Below are 24,187 nucleotides of genomic sequence, written 5' to 3'. Positions count from 1 at the left end.
GTCTGTGCGTGTTATGGAGCGAATGCCTGTGGGTGGCGGGGGGGGGGGATCTGCTGCAGTCGTGAGCAGAGGATCCATGGTTCCCCTTCCTTCCCTCCTCCGTGGTTACAAAGCATGGATCCACATGGATCCTCAGGATTTTTGCATTGGGCTACTGCAAACTCACTGTCAGATCACATGCCTGTGGCCACAGCATGAACCACAAAAATCATATACCCACTATTTCATTTAGAATATTTTTTTTCTTGATTTCCTCCTCTAAAAACTATGTGCGTGTTATGGTCTGGTGCGTGTTATAGAGTGAAAAATACGGTACCCTGTTGAAGGCATTTCTGCTATGTCTGTGCTCTGCAAGAGTTGCCAGTAGGTCCTCTTTCCCTACTCATTTGCTCCCGCACTTCATTTCGCCCCTGCAGTAAAGCCATGCTTCCCATCCACTAATCCGGGACGGAGGTTAGGCTAATTGGCCTGAAATCCCCTTTTTAAAGACCCATTCTCCCTGCAACCATGAATACTAGAAACTTTTTTTAAAATTTAAGAAAATTAACATTGGTGTTGACTTCCTACTGAGGACCTGCATGCGAACCCCCTTGGGGGGGCTTTGAGCTGCACAAACTGTCTCCTAGATTTAAGGCACAACTAGGCGTATTTAATCCATTGGCCTCAGCTATCTTTCTAACCTGTTTTGTAAATGTTCCGAGGAGTTGGACTCTACGGTCCCCGATTTCCACTTTCAGGATAGTCTGAAAAGAACACTCCTTCCTGATATTTAGAAGGTTTTTTGCAAGACGGCAAGGCAGAGCAGCTGCCTGCCTTAAGTACATACCTCCAGGAGAAGAGGCCCCAGAGATTCCTTTTCGATCACTCCTTGGCTGCTGGACGAGATATCAGACTTCTGCACATCATCATCAGCTGTTTTCTCTGCAACACAGAAAAGGGCACTTTCAAGTCAAAGGAGATTCGCTTTCAGTTTCGAGTACATCTCAGCTGTGTTCCAAAAAGGATGGGCAGAAAGCGGGACAAATGTTTAGACCGCTTGGGCCAATAAAGTTCAGGGACTAGGGGCATGGCAGGGGAAAGCCACACACACAAAGGCTGCCGAGCTGAAGCAGAATCAGGCTATGCGTTGACAGCCAGAAACAGTTTAGGAACAAAAGCAGCCGATCCCTTGCCCTTGAACAAGAGTTTGTCAGCTGTAGCTCAGATATAGGGACCAGGCTGAAGCAGCATCAGGAACTAGAGAGCTGATTGAAGCTGAGGAGTCAGTCCAGGGAGAGGGAGAGGGAGGTGCTGTGGCCAAGCCAGGTAATGGAGAAATTCAGGGTTGAGGATGGAAAGGGAAACAGGAGCTGACGTGAGGGGCAGACTCTCAAGCAGCATGAAACGGAGCCCAGCAGCATTTCAGTTGCGCATATCCAGGCTCTGATCACCCAGAGCGCGCACAGAAAGGAATCCTGGCCAATATGGATTGCGTGGCGAGTTCCCGCCCCCCACCAGGATAAATAAAGACACGAGACACCATAATTTAAGGTTAATTGGGCGTATTAGGCCACAACTTGATTGAATTCAGGAATGAGAGGCATTGGCTTAGGCATTGGTCCTAACGACTATCCGGCTCCAGCCCATTTGCTGGAGACATGGGGAAGGGTTAACCTTAAATCGGAGGAGTGTCCTGCCGAGGCAAGTCGACTAGGAGCTCCCCCGGGTCACCGCTCTGGGGCGTGCCTTTGACCCACACCTCCATAGGCTTTGGACAGGGCCACATCCCCCGGAGTCCTTTAACGGACCACCCTTTGCTCACTGGGGGGAGGTGATGGCGTCCCCCCCCCACATCCTCTTAACCCCTTCTTACCAATGCCTACTGCCAATGCCGAAAAGTTGTGACGAGGTAGGCGAAAAACCAAAAGGCTACAAATTGCCAATTGGGAAAAATTCCTACCATGCCCCTTGCGGCGACAGACCGAAGTCCATAGCAAAGTCAAAAACCTACCTAGAGCCTACCTAAAGGGAGGGAGGGTGGGAAAACGTGGGGGCGAGCCGGCGAAAAGAGGGCGAGCCCCCTCCGTGCCGGCCCTAAATAGGGCAGACCACGCCCCCCAGCCAACCGATTGGCTGGCTGGGGAGGCAGACCCGACCGGGATTCCCCTGCTCTCGCGGGGGCTGCAATCAGCCCCCGCTCTCGTGGGGTGGGCGTGAAGCCCGCAACCCCACCTCCTGGGCAGGCCGGAAGTGGCTTTGTCTAATGGCCCTTTTCATTTGCACCGTTCTCCTGCAATGTGCGGTGTGAGCTCTCTGAAAGCGACTACAGTGGAACCATGGTTCTCAAACTTAATCCATTCTGGGAGTTTGTTCGAATCCTGAAAGAGTTCGGGAACCAAGGCGTGGCTTCTGATTGGCTGTAGCAGCTTCCTGCAGCCAATCAGGAGCTGCGGAAGCCGTGTGTCCAGCTTCCAAAGAACGTTCTCACTTCCGGGTTTGTGGTGTTTGGGAGCCAAAACGTCTGAGTACCAAGGCGTTTGGGATCCAAGGTATGACTGTCCTTTGATTGCGACACACAAATTGCAGAGATTAATCTGAAGGGGGACTGAAAAGATACATACATAGCCCTGCCTGCAGCTGAGGATTGGCCTGGCCAGGGTGGCGGCGGCGGCTGCTGGAACCTTCCAGCTCTATGGTTCTGAGTAAGAGAATACTAACATTCTCTCTCTCTCTCTCTCTCTCTCTCTCTCTCTCTCTCTCTCTCCAGTTGCACTTGCTGGGGGTCAGAGCTGGGAGGCACAAAGGTTTCCCCTCCCTACAGGACAAAAGATTTGCCTCCCGCAAAGCCAGCCCCTGGGCCAGGAGCGCAGGCGAGGATCAGGCTGTCTTAGAAGGAAGAATGGCTTATCTTGCTGCTTCCACCCCAACTTCATATATTCACATACTTAAGAGTAATGCGGTGGCTTTCCATTCTAATCCTTTAATTGGGCTGTGGAATCCTCCTCCAACTTTAGCAAAATAGTTTCATACAGCGCTTCCAAGCCTATTATTCAAAAGGATTAGCGGGTGCAACGAGGCGCCACGGCCTTCGCCATTGTGCCCGGGAGCCCTTCCCATCTCCTGGCTTCAGAAAGACAGGGGCATTCACAGACATTTATAGGCTGGAAGCAGAATTAAGATCAGGAGTAGAACACCCCCCCCATGCAATGTCTCCCACTCCCCAAACCTGGCCTCCACTTTCATTTAACACACACTTCTTGATGAGCATTTAGATTCTGTGGTTGAAGTGGTACCTTTCACATGCATTTCAGTACGTTGCAGAATTAGGAGCACCTAGGCTCTAGGCAGGGCTGGAGGCTTGGAGCTTGCAGGGGGAGAGGGTGTTTGTGCCCTGAGCTAGTTTCTGCAGCCAGGAGCAGCAAAGGGCAAAAACCAAACACTGGTCTTTGAACAATGGTGACGGCGATAGTAATCCTCTCTTGCCTTTCGCAACTTGATGTAAAAAAGACCGGTGTGCATCTAAGATGAAAACCTCCCTACAAACAATAGCCCAAAACAGGATGTGGCTGATGTTGGTGTGCTCCAATTGGAAAACTGGGGGTGGGGAAGGATTCTCTCTCTTCCACAGCCCTCCTCACTACTACTACTACTACTACTAAATTTTATTTATACCCCGCCCTCCCCAGCCAAGACCAGGCTCAGGGCGGCTAACACCAGGTAAAAACAATTGATTAAAATACAACTTAAAAACAAGATTAAAATACAACATTATTATGTTTCAGTAGAAACTCAAATCAAAAACTTTTTGCGGATGAAAACGTCAAATCTTCACCAAGGCCAACGATCCTATGTGGCAGAGAAAAGCCAAGGAAGTCCCCAAATAGGAGTTCCATCACAGAAGGTGGAAGGCTAAGAGTGTAAGATGGCAGGTCCCATAAGCACAGGTGTGCTCTAGAAGCAACACAGCTCTGCACCACCTGCCTCCTCAACCCTCCCCTTATGGACAGCAAAGGTGTTAAGAGAGCCCTGAGCCCAGGGCTGGCCCTTTTCTTCGTACAAGCAACTGGGGAAGCAACAGAAGGCGAATAACCGCAGCTCCCTTGATGCAGAGCTTTGATTTTCAGTTAATTAAAATCAAACCTAAAGAGACTCCGGTGCGGACATCGATCAAGGGCTTGACACAGAGTCATGCCGTTCATTAGTACTTTGGTACGGAATTAGTCCAACACGGCCTAACCCACAGGAAAGAACAGGCAGTGGGAAGATCAGCAGAAGGATTTTGTGGACCAGCAACACACAAGTGTGTTTGATATGTGTGCGACTAGAGGGGAAAGGAGAGGAAAGAGGAAAGGTTTGCCGTGACAGCAAGGCTGCACGAGGGTTGGGAAAGTGAGGCTAGCTAGAGCACCGGCAGTCATCAAAAGCTGCAGAGGAGGGAGCAGGGGCCAAGGCAGGCTGCAGATCGCCTATGGAGTGGCTGTCTTAGCTTCTATCGCTCCGGAAGGTGCCATTGAACCTCCTGAGCTCTACCTTTAAAGCTGACCTTTAAAGCCCTAAACGGCCTTGGTCCAGTATACCTGAAGGAACGTCTCCACCCCCTTCGTTCAGCCCGGACATTGAGGTCCAGTGCCGAGGGCCTTCTGGTGGTTGCCTCGCTGCGAGAAGTGAGGTTCCAGGGAACCAGGCAGAGGGCCTTCTCAGTGGTGGCGCCTGCCCTGTGGAACGCCCTCCCTTCAGATGTCAAGGCAATAAACAACTATTTTACTTTTAAAAGACAACTGAAGGCGGCCCTGTTTAGGGAAGTTTTAAATTTCTGACGCTGCATTGTTTTTAATATTTGGTTGGAAGCTGCCCAGAGTGGCTGGGAAACCCAGCCAGATGGGCAGGGTATAAATAATAAATTATTATTATTATATTACTATACCGCCCCAGACTGTGGGTGAGGACTCATAGGACGGAAGGCTCTCCCATACAGAAACCAATTAACATTTCCTGCACATAGAAAACAAGCATACCAATGAGTACAGAATTTCACTTGTGATATTCTACATAATACACACAGTAGATTTTCTTGTGCGGCATGAAGTTCTGTTGGAAGAGATGCCACCTGAAATCTGAGGAAGTACAACACCCCACTCGCCGTTTGTGAGACTGACCAGGTCAGCCTTTCCCAAGCGGACGCTCCCCAGATGTTTAGAAGAGCAAATCCCTTCCATCCCCAGCTAGCATGTCCTCACAGTGATTTATTTCACTTTAGCACTGAATACGAAGCTTGGCAACGTTGTCAAATCCAGAACCATACTGTTAGCATCGCATATTCCGGCAGGTTAGGGCCTTGTTAATTTGTTTGCTAATCCAGCCTTGGTCAGAACGGTCGCCATCTACATCATTAGAAAAAAATAAACTGGGTGTGCAAAGCAAGTACAGGTATCCTACCGATTTAGGGCTTCTGGCTTTATAAAATGCAGGATTCAGCCGCACTGAACTCAAACTCTCAGCTCTCCAGTGTGGTCCTAAAATGGATGTTGTCTGAATTCAGTCCCAAGGCATACCTGGGAACTGAAATGCACTGCTGGAAAATAATGCACTGTGGAAAGACCTCAGGAGGTTGGTGGGGTTTTTCACTGTGAAATATTTCTTGCTCTTTATGGCATTGTCACTATCTAATGCATTTAAACCTCCACAAATCTGCCTCCAAGGTGCCCTCGGGGCTTTTGGCCTTCCACCGGAAATAGCTGCAATCTACGTGGCTGATTCATTCAGTCAGGAGGTGAAAATCCAGCTATACGTTGCTTCATTTCTCTCGAAGCTTCTACTTCACTTTTCATTTATTAGCAATCATTTATAGTGCTCCTCGAGCAAATTACTTTATTGTCTTTCTCTTCAGAGGGAAGCTCTCATCGTACCCCTCTTGCCATTGTGACTTCTGCCAGGTGACGCCCTATGCCATGGATGGGGAGCAATTTCCAGCTTCAGGGACATTCGCGTCCTGTTCTGGGCAACTTTCTGGGGCCCACATGGCAGTGGTAGGTGGGGAGAGAGGCAAAAAGGGCAGAGTGACGGATGTGAATTTTACTTTTGTAGAGCAAGCTCATTTCTGCACACCCCCGTCCTCTATCGTCCGTCCTGGCAAACCATCAGAATCCAAGGGCACATCTCAGCCAGCCAAAAACACTCAAGGAGGGTGCTACCGAGGGGTGCAGTGGGCAGGAGATATTGTCTGGGGAGGGTCCCAAGGGCAAGAGAGAGGGACTGGGAGGGCAGCAGTTGGCCTCTGGCCCTGAGGTTCTCCACTCCTGCCTTCAGCCAAGACAAGTTCCCTTTCTTTTTTCATATGCCCCTTTCTTTAGCCTTGTTCGTACTATAGGATTCTTAAATCATGGTTTGTGGGGAGTTTTTTTGTTATTAAAAAAGTGCAATTCTAAATTAACTGTTTTGTAAGAGGAGACTCTTGAGAGTCCCATGGACTGCAAGAAGATCAAACGTATCCATCCTTAAGGAAATCAGCCCTGTGTGCTCACGGGAAGGACAGATCCTGAAGCTGAGACTCCAATACTTTGGCCACCTCATGAGAAGAGAAGACTCCCTGGAAAAGACCCTGATGTTGGGAAAGGAGAAGGGGACGACAGAGCGACAGAGGACGAGATGGTTGGACAGCGTTCTCGAAGCTACCAGCATGAGTTTGACCAAACTGCGGGAGGCAGTGGAAGACAGGAGTGCCTGGCGTGCTCTGGTCCAGGGGGTCACGAAGAGTCAGACATGACTAAACGACTAAACAACAAAAAGCACGGTTCTGTTCACAGAACATTTGGGTTCTGCAACAACGGGACCTGTAAGGAAATGATGTGGTTTTCAAGTGCCTCTCTTCAGGATTCGAGCCAAACAATCCACTCCATTCAATCCTCCCCCCCCCCTGATATTTCACCCCCCCAAAAGCCACTGAGCATGCTGTCCTCACTATGCTATTCAGGGGGGGGGCTTTCTTCCACACCAAAGTTTTCTCTCCCCCCACCTTAATTACTTCTACAAACTTCAGGGTTCCCAAAGCTTGTCGATGCAACCTACTTGTGTGTGGGGTCACCCCATTTTGGATCCACGTGGATTAACGCTTGGAGAATGGTTTTGATATTAGTGCATTGCTTTATTTATTGTTTCCGTTGTGGATCCTGCCCTTTGTACCACGGGTGGCAGAACAGGATAGCCAGTAGTAAGAGAATGTGAAATGTAACTAAACAGTAATTAAAATAGCAACGCAATGTCTTATCAGACCATTAAAACTTAAAAACCGAATTGTGTTGGACTCCGTGGGCATTTGCTCGGATCCAGGAAGACTTCTGAGAATGGCTCACTCGCTAAAGCAACCTTCACCATCCTGATGCCCTCAAACTGATTTAGATGACCAAGTTCCCATCTGCCCCAGCCAGGCTGGTGAAGGTGGCACTAAAAAAACTGGCCCATGATATATCAAGCCCTTAGTAACAACTTCTTTCTTTCTTTTATATAAAGCTTTTCCAAGGCATTTGCATTGTTCAAGGCAGCTAAGAGCCAAACCAAATCACAAAAACCAAAATACAAGTAGGTATTAGGGCTCGCCACATAAAAGCTCTCATTCCAGCAGACCACGCGCCTGTCCGGGGTGGGTGCTGGGGAAACGAATTTCCCGAGGCAAGGCATTCCACAAATGAGGTGCAACCACAGAAAAGGCTTTCACAGCACTCCCTCCTGACCAACCCTGATTTGGCCACAGAAGGTACACAGAAGAGTCTCTCCCTGGCTGATGTCAGGGAGCAAATGACAAGAGTCTTTTCAACATTTGCGATCTTGCCGTTTTGCGAGCAAGGTAAAGGTAACGGGACCCCTGACCGTTAAGTCCAGTCGCAGATGACTCTGGGGTTGTGGCGCTCATCTCACTTTACTGTCAAAGAGAGCCGGCATTTGTCCACAGACAGCTTCCGGGTCATGTGGCCAGCATGACTAAGTCACTTCTGGTGAACCAGAGCAGCACACGGAAACACCATTTACCTTCCCGCCGGAGTGGTACCTATTTATCTACTTGCGCTGGCATGCTTTTGAACTGCTAGGCTGCCAGGAGCTGGGACCGAACAACGGGAGCTCACCCCGTCGCGGGAATTCGAACCACCAACCTTCTGATCGGCAAGCCCTAGGCTCTGTGGTTTAGACCACAGCGCCACTCGCGTCCCTTTTTGCAAGCAAACATGAGTCCAATTAACACCACTGAGAATTTTTCGTGCACATTCCCCGCTGAAATAAAAGGGGTCTGGGAAGCGGGAAGGGAGGCGGAGTCTCTACAGAGTTTGGCGTCCTTCGTGTCTCATTACGGAGCAGCAAACAACAGCAGCAAAAGGAAGCCATTTCTAGCGGCTGCACATACTGCATTAGTGCCTTACGAAGTCGAAAAGGGCTGGTTGCCTGAACTGTGACAGGGGAAATTATGCAGCACCGACTGAACATAAAATTAATGAGCAGTGACTGCCTGCTGATGTACAACTTCTTAAGGAATGTGATACTAATTGCACATCTCCCCCTCCCCCCATTCTTTAAGCAGCCATTCATCCAGAATTGGTTCGTACTCCACCCATCAAGACTCAACCAGAGCTTTTCCAGTAGGTCCCCCAGAAAATGTTCCTGATTTCAAAGGCTGGAGACAGAGGCCTGGCTCCAGGAGTCATGGTTACTTGTCACGGTCTGACCCCCTGTCAATGTGCTTCAGGATCCTGTCTTTCCATTCCCTCTTCCCAATTTCTGGTTCACGTGGCTGGCCTGAAGGTCCAAAACGAACACACTGCGCTTACCGCAAATTAGTTCTTTGCCTCCAAGTCCGAACTGGGATCCCGGCTGAAAACAGAGCTTTCTAATTCTGGTTTCATGGCAAATAATGGGCAGCTGGTAAAGCATGAGCCAACGTTGTAAACAACTGCCCAAGTTGTTGGAAAGCTTACGGACAGAGAGTCTTTTTTTCCTCCAAGATTTCAGGGTGCTGAACTGATTCTCCTTGGGGCATCAAATACCTGCTGAAGGGGTGTGTGTGTGTGCGCATGTGTAAATAAATAGGCTGCCCTGGAATTTCCGCCAAGAATTTCCTTCAGGAAATACTTGCCTTTTTCTCTGCCAACCTTCACACAGGCAGCCCCACATGAAAGAACACACAGCCCTCCAGTCCCTGGCTTCTCAGTATCAGCAGCTGAAGGAGGACCACAGTGTCGCACCTCAGGATTAAAAGGGAATTTTAAATGGGAGTCCCTCTTCTGGAGCTCACTCATTAGAATGGTTAGCTCGGCGACCTTCTGGTGAGCTATTATGAGGGCAATTCATAAACTGGCATGGAGAAAGGGGATAGAGGAAAGTTTTTATCCCTCACTCATCTGGCTAGAACTTGTGGATATTCCATGGAGTTGATTGTTGGAAGGTTCGAGACACATAGAAGGAAGTACTTTTTCATGCAGTACCAAGTTAAACTATGGAACTCACTCCAATAGGAGGCAGAGATTGCCACCAACAACGACAATAATAATAATAATAATAATAATAATAATAATAATAATAATAATAATTTATTATTTCTACCCCGCCCATCTGGCCGGGCTTCCCCAGCCACTCTGGGCGGCTTCCAATAAAATATTAAAATACAGTAATGCATCAAACATTAAAAGCCTCTCTAAACAGGGCTGCCTTCAGATGTCTTCTAAAAGTCTGGTAGTTGTTGTTCTCTTTGACCTCTGATGGAAGCAGCGTTCCACAGGGCGGGCACCACTACCGAGAAGGCCCTCTGCCTGGTTCCCTGTAACTTGGCTTCTTGCAGTGAGGGAACCACCAGAAGGCCATCGGCACTGGACCTCAGTGTCCGGGTAGAACGATGGGGGTGGAGACGCTCCTTCAGGTATACTGGACCAAGGCCGTTTAGGGCTTTCAAGGTCAGCACCAAGACGTTAAATTGTGCTTGGAAACATACTGGGAGCCAATGTAGGTCTTTCAAGACCAGTGTAATATGGTCTCGGCGGCTGCTCCCAGTCACCAGTCTAGCTGCTGCATTCTGGATTAGTTGTAGTTTCCAGGTCACCTTCAAAGGGAGCCCCATGCAGAGTGCATTGCAGTAGTCCAAGAGGGAGATAACCAGAGCATGCACCACTCTGGTGAGACAATCTGCAGGCAGGCAGGGTCTCAGCCTGCGTACCAGGTGGAGCTGGTAGACAGCCGTCCTGGACACAGAATTGACCTGCGCCTCCATGGACAGCTGTGAGTCCAAAATGACTCCCAGGCTGTGCACCTGGTGCTTCAGAGTCAGAGTTACACCACTCAGGACCAGGGGAGCTTTAAGAGAGGATGAGACAAATTTAGGGAGAGGGCAATCGTCGGCTTCTAGCCATGATGGCTATGGTCTGCTTCCACAGTTGGAGGCAGCGATGCTTCTGAATGTCAGTTGCTAGAAATCACAGGAAGGGAGAGCTGCTCTTGTCCTCGAATCCTGCTTGAAGGTTTCCCACAGGCATCTGGTTGGCTACTGTGGGAACAGGATGCTGGGCTAGAGGGGCCATTGGCCTGATCCAGCAAGCTCTTCTTATGTTCTCATTATACAGTGCTTCTCGCCAGAGCAAAGACGATTCAGGGCATGGCTAGAGACCTTTCAGGCACGAAACAGGGGGCGCCTTAGAGGCACTGGGCCTGATCCCAGTCAGACTTCAGCATTCAAAGCGGGGCCGAGTGGTTAAGACTGGTCACCTCAGTGTTATCTGCTCTTCCATTATTGCTTCCGGCTCTGATAAGAAACCACTTGGGGAATGTAAACATGCAATTCAACATTTCATGCCAGAAACTTCACTTGAGAGTGCAAGCTCCTCCCCAAAGGTTAACACAGTGCTGTTTCCAGTAATGGGGACTTCAATGATTATTTAGTTTTCCTCCAGATATCTGGTAAGGAGCATGAAGGCAGTGGCGCCAAGGCTTCGACTATCACATTCGTGGTCTGAATGTGACCCATACTGGGGCAGGACAGAAGGCAGGTATTTCAGCCCTTAAAGACCAACTCTTCAGAGACCATTCAAGTCCACGGAATAGGGAAGACCAGCAAAGCACAGCTGAGACTCCCAACTCCTCTTTTTTCTGATGCCAGTGTCAAATTCAGTGGGGACTGGGGGGGGGACTGGGGGTTGGCTACCCCTGTCCTAGATTTCACATTCTGTACCCATAGCCAGCCTCTCCTCTTGCATGGCTGTATAGTGAGCCTGCAGAAATTGTACTGGCCTGGATGAGGGAAGACGCAGGGGCAATTCCTTCCCTGCCTTCATCGTCTCCCCTTCCCCTTGTTCTATATATTTAGCTGTCAAGTAGATTGAAACTGTCAGCAGATGAATTAGAATTTTATTGACTTGCTTCATAGGAGGGAGGGCTCTATAAAATAAACGCACGCAGAGCAAAGTGCCCAGCGCTGCTGCGCAGACAGAATTTTACAGCAGTGACTGGAGTTTGTATCTGAAATCAATCCCTGATAGAAGCCAGATTCAAGGGGAGGAGACAGGGAGGCCAGTTTTTATAGATGGGGGCAGCAACTCAGCCCTACTGAAATAAAGGGGTGGAGGAGTTTGCCGGCTCACTGGAATTCATGACCCGAGGGGGAAAAACACTTCTCGTTTACAGAGGATGTGCTTTGCAGAAGCATGCTAAAAAAACCTCTTGCTTATACATGGCTGCAGGTGGCTGGTTGAGAGTCTGGAAGCTGCAAAACACAGCAGCACCCAGGCAAGTACAGCCATACCTCAGGATAAATATGCTTCAGGTTAAGTATTTTCGGGTTGCACTCTGCGGTGACCCGGAAGTAACGGAGTGCATTACTTTCGGGGTTCGTCGCTCGCGCATGCGCAGGCGGTCAAAATGACATCACATGCATGCGCGAAAGTGGCGAAACGTGACCCGCGCACGCACAGACGCGTCTTACGTTCTATTCAGGATGCGAATGGGGCTCCAGAACGGATCCCGTTCGCATCCCGAGGTACCACTGTACTGTCCAGGGTGCAGAGGACTGGTATGTCCCAATGCTGGCACTTCTGTAGAACTGGAAGGAAGGGGGAGGCGAGGAGGAGAGAAAAGGTGATTGGCAAACCAAAGGACGCTGGTAAAAGGCACTCCTAATCGCTGTCATTGGGACTTGGAGGAAGAGGAACCAATGGAATCAGGAGAGGCAGGAGCAGGCACCCTGGAAGAGGACTCGGACATCACTGGGCCCGAGACTAGCAAACAAGGACCTTCTTAACCTGAGACACCTAAACTAAGGCCCCAACTGACTACCCCCTTTCAAGTGGGACCTCTCCAAGGGCCCAGGATCTTTGCTCCAAGACCCTCTCATGCGGCCAAGTCTGCGCACAACTTCAGCAAGACCCAGGAGAGGCGATTTGAGTGCCAGGCTTCAGGCCAAATGGCTGCCTCTTTAAGGGTCTCCACTTTCCAGCAAGGATGCAGAAGCCGGGAGGTGTCCTCAGGCGTCAATACTGTTAAGTATCGGAACTCAATCCCTGTCCATCCCCATACAAGCCGTCTCTTCCCATGCGCCTGTCCAGGGTTCTGAAACACCTGCGTCTCTCTCACTCTGGTTCCTGGCCTGTTCAGTTGCTATGCAGTCTCTGCCTCTAGGTTACCATGTGCTCTAAGACAATGCCCAGTTTGCTTCCACCAGGGCAACTGGCACTGGCACATCAAGGGGAAAGAGTGGGTCCAGGAGCACCCCCAAACTGTGCAAGTGCTCCTTTAAGGGAAGCAATACCCAAGTTAGAACTGGTTATTAGCCATTATGTCCTGGTTTTCCTTTGTAACCTATTGGCCAGTAACCTGAGTAGATGGCGCAGTTCTGGCAATTTGAGAAAGATGTCAAGCTGCATGTCCACTCTCTCCATACTGTCTTATGAGCCTCTTGTATCTCCCTCAGCCCCCTCCCTAAAAGAACCCCCTGTCAAGCCCTGGTCACATTTTGAATAGAGTGGAACATAGAAGTATGAGATCTTCCTTATCTGTTTCATTCCAAAGCATGGGGAACACAGTGCGCCTCTTACGGAACACATGAATCGATTCACAATTCTGGTTTCCTTTAAATCAAAAAGGAAAGAGGAGAACTCCATTAAAATTCAATGTAGCTAAACTGACACGATTAGATTTAGACTGACAATCAAGCTCTGATAAGATCATGATCCAATTTTAGATATGACATAGCCTTTAATGTGGCACCACCGAACGCGTTGATTTAAAATCCTTTATTTAATTTCAAATCCCCTTAATTTGCAAGTCAGAGGTCTGCAACCACACTGTTGATCAAGCTTGCATACAGTAAGCATAATTCTTTTTGAACTTCTTCTTCGTAAACGTAGTGGGCAGAAGTAATGATGGAGAATATTGGTGATTCTAACTGTCAACTATGATTCTTAGCACGAGAGTAACAAAAGCAGTAAAGTTCTTATAAGATTCAAGAACATGTGGATTGCCTTGCGACACCAGGGCTTTTAATTCAGCAGATTATCTCCCCAAAAAGCCAGCCAGACACTGTAAGCTAGCTCTTGTGGACAGCACCCCGACTGTACCTCTCCAAACCTATCATCCCATGGCCTCATCGCTGCAGGAGGAAAATGCAGGGGTCTAAATCTGGGGACTTGATGCTGGGCAGAATGCAGAGACAGACAATAGTCACCTGAAACACCCAGACTCGGTTCATTCCTGGGCAAATAATAATAATAATAATATAATAATTTATTATTTATACCCCACCCATCTGGCTGGGCTTCCCCAGTCACTCTGGGCGGCTTCCAACTGAATATTAAAAACAATACAATAAAAACTTCCCTAAACAGGGCCACTTTCAGTTGTCTTTTAAAAGTAAAATAAGTTGTTTATTGCCTTGACATTTGCTGGGAAGGCGTTCCACTGGACAGGCACCACTACTGAGAAGGCCTTCTACCTGGTTCCCTGTAACTTCGCTTCTTGCAGTGAGGGAACTGCCAGAAGGCCCTCGGCGCTGGACCTCAGTGTCCGGGCTGGATGATGGGGGTGGAGACACTCCTTTGGGTATACTGGACCGAGGCCATTTAGGGCTTTAAAGGTCAGCACCAACACTTTGAAGTGTGCTCAGAAACGTACTGGGAGCCAATTACGATCTTTCAGGACCGTGTTACATGGTCTCGGCGGCCACTCCCTGTCACCAGTCTACTCTGCCGCAAAGCTCTTCCAAGGAGCTCTCTCTCTCTCTCTCTTTTTAAGTAATGTTTTGGAAGAAAGAACCAGGTGTGAAATCAAAAACTTTAACAAAAGCAGTTGTGTTCCAGCAGGGAATTTAAAAGGGATTAACACTGCTGAACAAACACATGCAAATCCACAACTGCGAAAAGTAATTTTCAGATTTAACTTGGGTGTCCAAGTTTGATTCCTTCCAAAAGAAAAATCTGATGTATTCAAAACCTGCTTTAAAAGTTCGGGATGGATTTATTTTTTTAAAAGGGGGGACGGACACATGCACCTGGACTCTGTGGGACATGGGGTGCTGCACTAGGAGGGGTGCCTGATCCACCAGGCAATTCTCATTTGAAGGGCTGCAGCACAGGCCTTTCATGCAAAAGGCCACGGGTTCAATCCCCTGGCATCTCCAGGTAAATGCTGAGAATGACTTGTGTCTGAAATCCTGGAAAGCCGTTGCCAGTCAAAGTAGACAATACTGCGCAAGATGGACCAATGCCAAAACTGTTATAAGGCAGCCTTTCTATGTTGCTCCTATTTTATTAGCAGAGCAACATTGCTGGCTTTCAGTGGCCATGGTTTAAGCTTTTAAGGGTGTCCGGTTTCAGTGTGCATTCTTTCGGCCTGATTTTATTTGATTGATTTAAAGTTTGTCAATAGTCCTGGAAAATTTAATTAAATCAAGCCGCGGCCTGCTTTAATTAAGGGGATGTAAATTAATCCATATGGGAGATAACAGGCAGATGCTGCCAAAGGGCTGGAGGCTGAGCAAGATCACCTCTGGGTCTGTCCCAGCCCACGATCCACAGGCAGAGAAGAGAAGCAGCAGCAAGTGTTGCAGGAGAGGTGCGCCTTGTTGATGCAACCCGGGCAGATATGGGTCAAAAAACAGCTTTGGAAGGGAGCATTACAAGGACTGCGCTAAACATTTCTGGTGCTTGAGGAAGAGAATTCAAATGGCACCCAACATACACTAATTAACATGGGTCGCAATCCATCAGGATGCTCTCCATCTTAAGCCTCTTTTTTGGGAAGGTGAGGATCACTTTGCAGTTTGTGGCCGGTGGTGGGAACAGAATCAGTCTGGTACACTTCATGGGTGGGGGGCAGGAGAGGAAGCCTTCTCAGAGATGACACGTAACAATTGGGTAGATTGACGCTGCATGTAAACTGCTATTGCAGGAAAAAGCTTTAGTTTGCTGCTTTGGGAAACTCAATGCTGGGCTTCATGGACCTTGGCCTTGACCAGCAAAGGTCTCTCATAACCAGAGGGGTCCTATGCAAGATGGGTCAGCAGCAAGCAAGACTGCTTTCTCCAGGGTGCAGACATTTAAACCTCCTTCCTCATTCACTTGCAAAAAAACCCAACCCCAACCCAGCAAAATTATGACTTCATCAAGAGAGCTTTTCTTCTGCTCCCTGGCAAACTGGGGCGCTGAGTGCTTGAAAAGCAGCATTCACGGAGCCTCGCTGGCTCAGAATCGCCATGCAACTTTTGTGGGATGGCGGAGTGCTGAAAAATTAACTGCCTGGCCCCTTCCTTTGCCTGGTTTATGGCTGTCTTGGCAGATGCACCCCAGGCTGCTGCCACCGCCGCAAACTCCGTGTCCTGCCAACTGTACATTACTAGCCTTGGAAGGGCTCCAGCCCCGGGAAAGCCGCTCTAAAAGCATTTGCTTGATACTTTCAAACAGCAGCCCAGCATGCAAAGCTCTGGCGGCGGCGGCAGAGGAGGCCTCCGCTGATGTATAGGCAGGCGGGGTGGATTCAGAAGGCCTCCTGTGTTCTCCCTTGGGCTCCTCCCTCTAATTCCGAGGGAGAGAAAGAAATGAGATGCTCTCGGCTGGGGAGGAAGAGCTGCCCTCTCACCTCTTCACGAGGGGCAAGCTTTGAAATCCGTCAGCAGGAGGAACTGCCTCTGGGGAGCACTTGGCGAGGGGAGACTGAACTGTGGATTGTTTCCATTCATTGCTAACTTCCACCTGCTGCTCCGCAGCTCTGCTGTTTGCAGAGAGCTCCAATTAGCGCTCTCGATGCCGGAGAAACATCCATTAAAAAATTCTGCTTACGGAATTTGATGGGGATTTCCCCCCCCTCTCTTTATTTGAAAATCCCTCCCTTCGCTGCATTAGAAATTCCACAGCAGCCAGTCTCTCTTTTCCTACTTAGCTATTCCCTGAACTTATTTGCAGCCAGGAACCTCGTTAGCCCCGGCTTCTGGTTTTGAATGTCAGAGGGCCTACAATTCAGACCGTGTATAGAGTACCGCCAATAAGTCAGCGCAGCACAGATCAATCACATCGGCTAAAATTGTGTAAAAGTATTTTTCTTTTCCAGATTATGCTCAACCCTGGGACGGGATCGGTGCAGCTAAGCCACAGAGCCTTGGCAGAGCTAAATCTTTCTTTGAAACAGATGATAGGAGAAGTGTGGAGGGGACAGGAAATCACGGCTATGCGTCTGAACACTCGTCAGAGGACAGTAATATTTACTCCTGGGCAAACAGACCTTCCCTTCAAACTGTCTGCAAGAAAGAGGGTCAGCTCTACATTGCCATAACAATCCGGGACACTGGGACAGTCTGAACCAGGACCTGGTGAATTCCTGATGTAGACCTTCATAAGGAAGCAGCCCAGGAAAGGAGAGGAAACAGAGCATAGTAATAATTAACAGGTAACGTAGCTGCACATGTTTATAGCTCTTTCTGCTCGAGGAAGGAAGCATTTACAAGCTCTAATGAAGTCAGCTTCATCATCTCTTCTGCATCACTTGGCCTGTGTCCTAGAGCTCTGAAAGGCATTTCCGTTGCACCACTCATCACTCCTGGTGGGTTCCTGAAGCATCCCAGCTCCAACCACAAGCAGAGTGGGGAGAAGGAGCCCCTAAGTTTCACTGCAGAGTGCCTGGTGGCACCTGGCTCTGCTGCAGCTGAGCAAACAAGATTGCAGCTCATTAGGCTTCTGCTGCCCCCACATGCAACTCTGCTGGGCAACTCGCTGCACCACATCCTATCTTTGTAAGGAAAACTGTTCTACTGCTTTGTCTAAGGCTCTGAATTCTGCCTGGGTCTGTGCATATTTATGCCTCTGAATATTCATGAAAAACTGAAAAACAACAAGAACAACAACATGCAGAATTATTCCGAGACCTTAAGTTTCAATTTTCAAACAACACTGCAAGATTCTATTCCTTGCTGAATGTGGACAACGGCTTAGAAAGGAGTAGGGCATCAGGTAAACGTGCAGGTATCAGGAAGGCTAGGCAAGGTTTCCCAGTGGTTTGGGGGGTGGGGAGAAAAAAATTCATCAACTTGTGCGAGTCCCTCTTGTATGGCGTGCCGTTTTATGTTTCTTATGGTAAAGGTAAAGGGACCCCTGACCAGTGCTTTCGAACTGCTAGGTGGGCAGGAGCAGGGACCAAACAACCGGAGCTTGTTGATTTGAACCGCTGACCTTCTGATCAGCAAGTCCTAGGCTCTGTGGTTTAACCCACTGCGCCACCCGCATCCCTCTTTATGTTTTTTAACTCCCTACAATCACCACCACTTTACCTTACGTCCAAATATCCATGTCCTTCTGCCCCCTCTTGAACAAACATCTCTAGGCCTTAACCTTGCAGAAGGCAGCAGGTGAGTTCTGATTCTCCTGTGCCCCCATCAGGACCAGAGCTCAGTAGGAACTTCCTTGCTGAATCAGTCCAAGGGTTTTCCTAGTCCAGCATTCTGTTTTCAACAGCTGCCAGCCAAACACCTCTGGAAATCACAAGAAGGGGAGCAGGGCATGAAGGCTCCTTCTCTTTTTCTTGCCTCCAGGACCTGAACATGGAGCTCAGTCCCCACCTTCTCTCCTTACCCTTTCACCCAACAGTCTCTCCGCCCCAGCCAAAACTCTACAAGACCCACCTGTCCCCAGTCTTTTAGTAAAGACTCCTGCACCTTATGCTTAGCAGAGAGCATAGCTGGGGGAAAAAACATAAACAGATCTAATAGTGGTACTTTTCTCAAGTATATAATCTGCTTAACCTCCGAGGGCTGCAGTGTGAAACATATCCACACATCACATTTCCCTGGGTATCCAGAGGTGGAAGATCACCAATGAGCAAAAACAGAAATCTAATGCACAAATTGGTGCTAAAAGCTGCTGGAAAAGGCATGCCAGCAATGGACAGGGCTGGAGCCCAAAAGGTGAGTGAGGCCACAGACACCTTCTTGATGTCTCACACTCAGATGCATGCATCCCGTTCACCCATTCCCACTCCCCCTGCAATTCATTCATCTCCCACGCTTAAGATAGAAGATCTTCCTGTATAGCTAGGTAAAGGTAAAGGGACCCCTGACCATTAGGTCCAGTCGTGGCCGACTCTGGGGTTGCGGCGCTCATCTCGCTTTATTGGCTGAGGGAGCCGGCGTACAGCTTCCGGGTCATGTGGCCAGCATGACTATGCCACTTCTGGCGAACCAGAGCAGCGCATGGAAACACCGTTTAAACCTCCCGCTGGAGCGGTACCTATTTATCTACTTGCACTTTGAGGTTCTTTTGAACTGCTAGGTTGGCAGGAGCAGGGACCGAGCAATGGGAGCTCACCCTGTCGCAGGGATTCGAATTGCTGACCTTCTGACCGGCAAGTGCTAGGCTCTGTGGTTTAACCCACAGCGCCACCTGCGTCCCCTCCTGTATAGCTAGTAAGCTTTCAAATAATAAGGCAAACCTAACTGCTCTCTTAGAGGCAGAGCTGGAGAGGGGAGGCCACAGGGTGGATTTAAAGATGTTGTGGGCCGCATCCGGCCTCCCAATCCCTGCCTAAGATACTACTCTGCCATCGTCTCATGCCCAACAGCCCAGAGTTAAATGGAGCGAAACTGAAAAGGTGCAATTTCCTTCCTCCAACCCTCCCACCCCCACAAACAACATGGTCAGCAGAAAAGAGACCAGCTGTTAATGGAGAGCAAAGCTCAAGGAACCACTCCGTGTAGTAGCTCTTGCTCTCGTTAATGTTCAGCCATGCTGTGCCCTGCCAAGAAAACTAATGACTGCTGAAGAGGCAATAAGCGGGAGACTCTCAAGCACTTACCTGATAAGAAACTCCCTTCTGGTTTCATCTGTAATGTGCATGAAATGTGACACCCCTCAATACCAAACAGGAGTTTCCAAATTACCTGACCTGTCTAAATTCTGTCTGACCTCTGGGTTCCACAGTATCACTCCTGAGGCAACAGGAAGCAACGGAAGGGATAATAATAATAATAATAATAATAATAATAATAATAATAATATTTTATTTATACCATGCCCTCCCTGGCCAGAGCCGGGCTCAGGGCGGCTAACACCAGTAAAATTACAGTAAAAACATAATAGGGGAAAAAACCCAATTTAAAATACAGGTTAAAATGCACTTTAAAATGCAGCCTCATTTTAAAAGTAGCCCATAGATCAAGACCATAAGTGGAGGGAAACATAAGGGTCAGGCTGAGTCCAAACCAAAGGCCAGGCGGAAGAGCTCTGTCTTGCAGGCCCTGCGGAAAGATGTCAAGTCGCGCAGGGCCCTAGTCTCTTGTGACAGAGCGTTCCACCAAGTCAGGGCCAGTACTGAAAAGTCCCTGGCCCTAGATGAGACCAATTTAACCACCTTGGGGCTTGGGACCTCCAAAATGTTGTCATTTGTGGACCTTAAGGTCCTCCGCGGGGCATACCAGGAGAGGCGGTCCCGTAGGTACCATGGGTGTGTTTCCTTCATATACAGCCCAAATGATGTGTTTTTCCAGAAAGACGGGCGCTTCTGACACCCATAAAAAGGAACAGGGGAAATTTTTCTCTAGGAACCGTTTAGCATGTGTAGGAGTATTTTTTTCAGTTGTCAAAGCCAAAATCAAAATTTGAGCAGAGGGAAATGCATCAAATGTAGTTCCTTGTCTGAAACCTTGGGGTAGTTCCCGTCTAAAAAGTTGTGGAAAATAATGCAATGATAAAAGAGATTGTTTCAGTTATGTCTCGAACGGCCCGTCAAGCAACCACTGTGAGTCTTCTGAGAAAGCACACCTGAAAGCTACTAAGATTCCTTAGTGCAATATGAAATAAATTATTTAAAGAAACTGTAAACGTTCAGTAAATTTCTCTTTGTCCAACACAGCCTTCCCCAGCCTGCTGCCCTCCCAGTATTTAGGACTACAACTCCCACCAGTATGCCCATGCTCGCAGTGGCTGATGGGAGGTGTAGTCCCAAAACAGAAGGAGGGCACCAGGGGAAGGCAAACTGATGTGAAACTTGTAAGCTTTCATATCCTCACAGCATCAGAGGTTGATATCATTAACATCAGATTACCATTTTTACCCAGTGATGTATGGCTGCCCACTAGAGCATCAGACCATTGGTCCATCTGGGTTATAACCACCGACTGTTCAGAGAACAGATCTTAAGTGTTATACAGATACAGTGGACACTTGGCTTGCGAACGTGATCCGTGTGGAAGGTACGTTTGCAACCCGCAGCATTCGCAAGCAGCAGCGCAGCATCTGCGCACGCGGGGGTCGTGATTCGGCACTTCTGCGCATGCGCAACGTGCGTTTTAGTGCTTCTGTGCGTGCGCAAGCACCAAAACCAGAAAGTAACCTGTTCCAGTACTTCCGGGTTCGGCACGGTGCGCAACCTGAAAACATGCAACCTGACTGTACCTTTACCAGTCATGTTCTCCAAGAGCCTTTAACAAGCCTGCCTCTGGTGCAACCAGACATGTCAGAGACAAACTCAACTTCTTCTGCCCACCAACTACGTGTGCTCCACTTGAGCTAGGGCCTGTTTCAAAATTAGATTCAAAACATTTTGCATAAATACCAACATACCAAATCTGACACACACAATTGTTGGTGTTTTTTTTTAAAAAAAAATTAAGCCAACTCTCTACACTGGAAGAAAGTGAGGAATACAGATGACTAGAATCTCAAGACACTTTCGCAAGTACCAACAACACCTCTTTGTCCCCAACACATTTATATTTAGCTTGGGACAGGAATAACATGGTTCCTAATGTGGAAACCATCCATTTTACTTTTGATAATAATCCCGAGAAGTGTGAGTATCTAATTAAACAGCAGCAGCAGCAGCAACGAGGCAGGCATGATCCCATTTCTACGAAGAGGCACGACCAGGAGGGCATCACCAGTTGCCAAGGCGGTATTTTACCTCCAAGAAGCACAAATGACAGGAGTAAGGCCATGAAAACATTACAATCGGAACATGCGTATTATGGGACATGGCAAATCTCCTTTGCAAAAGCCTGAGGCTCTCTTCCCCACCCGCTTGCATCTTGAGATGCTAAGCACAGCCTTCGCTCCCAGGCAAGCTGACAAGTTCCACGCCCAGCGCTTTGTCTTTCGGAAAGAGCTGCTGGTGCCACAAGGCGAGCGTTTCATTCGAGGAGAAATATGGAGCGCCTTCTTCCAAGCCAAGGAGGGACTGCTGCAGGGCAGGCCTTGAGCTGCTGGCAGAGCCCCATTTCTCATGCTCCCAACCGCTCGCGATTCAGCCACAGTGGGAGGGCAGGGAACGAGAGAGGCACCGCTCTCTCGCCAGGGCCATTGAAAGAGCACAGAAACTCATGGAGCTTTTCTCTCTCTCTCTTTTTGGAAATATGAATTATATCCACCTGGATATTTCCACAGCCACTGACTCTGTGAAAGGGCTTCTCTCCCACTGCCTCTTGCCCCCACCCACCCAAAAACAGAAGCGGGACAATGCAGAATGAGACTGAGCAACACTGGGAAGACCTCAGTGGATGGATTCCCAGGGCGCTTTCCCATGCATCCTGGCTCTGTCTACAATTAATCTTTTTATTAAAAAAACCCCCAAACACCTGGATTCCGAAAGATTTTAAACCAGAGTTTTACTTTTAAATGCAGTTACAATGTCATTTTTTTAAAAAAAAAACAACAACAACAGTACAGTGGTACCTCTGGTTGCGAACAGGATCCGTTCTGGAGGCCCGTTCACAACCTGAAAAGAAGGCAACCTGCAGTGGTGTGTCTGCGCACATGCGGGTTGCGATTCGCCGCTTCTGCGCCTGCGCGTGACATCATTTTGTGCTTCTGCGCATGCGCGAGCAGCAAAACCCGGAAATAACTCTTTCCGGTACTTCCAGGTTGCCGCAGGACGTAACCTGAAATAACTTAACATGAATAAATAAATAAATAAATTTTATTTATATCCCGCCCTCCCCAGCCGGAGCTGGGCTCAGGGCGGCTAACAATCAAATAATCCGACATTCTAAAAACATTCATTATAAAAATTAAGTAAATCAAATTAAAATCAAATTAATGGCAACCATCAAGCAAATTCTGTGTAGATTGCCGATTGCCAGAGGAGGGGGGTCAGGCTGCGCCCTGACCGAAGGCCTGGTGGAACAGCTCTGTCTTGCAGGCCCTGCGGAAAGATGTCAGGTCCCGCAGGGCCCTAGTCTCTTGTGACAGAGCGTTCCACCAGATTGGAGCCGCGGCCGAGAAGGCCCTGGCTCTGGTTGAGGCCAGCCTAACCTCTCTGTGGCCTGGGATCTTTAGGATGTTTTTATTTGCAGACCGTAAATTTCTCTGTGGGACATACCAGGAGAGGCGGTCCCGTAGGTACGAGGGTCCTAGGCCGTATAGGGCTTTAAAGGTGAGAACCAGCACCTTAAACCTGATCCTGTACTCCACCGGGAGCCAGTGCAGCTGGTATAATACCGGATGGATATGATCTCGCAGCGAAGACCCCGTAAGGAGTCTCGCCGCGGCATTCTGCACCCGCTGGAGTTTCTGGGTCAGTCTCAAGGGCAGCCCCACGTAGAGCAAGTTACAATAATCCAGTCTGGAGGTGACCGTCGCGTGGATCACAGTGGCTAGGTCAGGGCGAGAGAGATAAGGAGCCAACTGCTTAGCTTGGCGGAGATGGAAAAATGCCGCCTTTGTTATAGCTGTAATCTGCGCCTCCATAGAGAGGGAGTTATCGAAGATTACACCCAAACTCTTAACGGACGATGTTGGCACTAATTGCACCCCCGCAAGAGATGGGAGTTGCCCCCTCAGTCCCATATCGCTCAGTCCCAGCCAGAGGACCTCTGTCTTAGAAGGATTTAACTTCAACCGGCTCCCACGTAACCATCCAGCCACAGCTTCCAGACATCTGGTCAGTGTATCTGGGGCCGAGTCAGGATGGCCGTCCATCAACAGATAGAGTTGGGTGTCATCGGCATACTGATGGCAACCCAGCCCAAAACTCCGGACAAGCTGGGCGAGGGGGCGCATAAAGATGTTTAAAAGCATCAGGGAGAGAATCGCACCCTGAGGCACTCCACACACCAAGGAGTGGCGCGATGACAATTCCCCAAGTGCCACCCTCTGTCCCCGACCAGAGAGAAACGAGCGCAGCCATTGAAGGACTGTGCCCTGGATTCCCACGTCGGCAAGGCGGTGGTCCAGGAGTTCATGATCGACCATGTCGAAGGCTGCTGACAGGTCCAGAAGAATCAGCAGCCCCGACCCGCCTCGATCCAGCTGCCTGCGGAGATCGTCTGTTAGGGCGACCAGAGCCGTCTCGGTCCCATGACCAGCACGGAAGCCGGACTGGAATGGATCGAGAGCCGATGTTTCATCCAGAAACCTACCAAGCTGTTCAGCAACCTGCTGTTCTGAAGCAGATGTAACATGAGGTATGACTGTAACTCTGTTTATAATGAAATCTGAATGTAACATAGGTAAAGGTAAAGGGACCCCTGACCATTAGGTCCAGTCGTGGCCGGCTCTGGGGTTGCGGCGCTCATCTCGCTTTACTGGCCGAGGGAGCCGGCGTACAGCTTCCGGGTCATGTGGCCAGCAGGACTAAGCCGCTTCTGGTGAACCAGAGCAGCGCACGGAAACACTGTTTACCTTCCCACCGGAGTGGTACCTATTTATCTACTTGCACTATGACATGCTTTCGAACTGCTAGGTTGGCAGGAACAGGGACTGAGCAACGGGAG

General features: G+C 49.1%; 1 protein-coding gene across 6 annotated transcripts in view; it reads right to left on the bottom strand.

Moving 5' to 3' along the window:
- Positions 1-24,187, bottom strand: part of NCOA1 (nuclear receptor coactivator 1) — a 307,488-nt gene that overhangs the window by 71,546 nt on the left and 211,755 nt on the right. For all 6 annotated transcript variants that reach the window (XR_014166236.1, XM_081903665.1, XM_081903669.1 and 3 more), the window contains one exon: positions 827-921. Coding sequence is in view for 5 of the 6 variants with exons in the window: in XM_081903665.1 (XP_081759791.1) it covers positions 827-921 (95 nt within the window). In the remaining variant the exon portion in view is untranslated. The remainder of the gene's footprint in view (positions 1-826; positions 922-24,187) is intronic.

This window comes from Podarcis melisellensis (assembly GCF_964234715.1).
Source record: "Podarcis melisellensis genome assembly, chromosome: 3".
Lineage (NCBI taxonomy): Eukaryota > Metazoa > Chordata > Lepidosauria > Squamata > Lacertidae > Podarcis > Podarcis melisellensis.
This window is presented reverse-complemented; position numbering and strand designations above follow the sequence as displayed.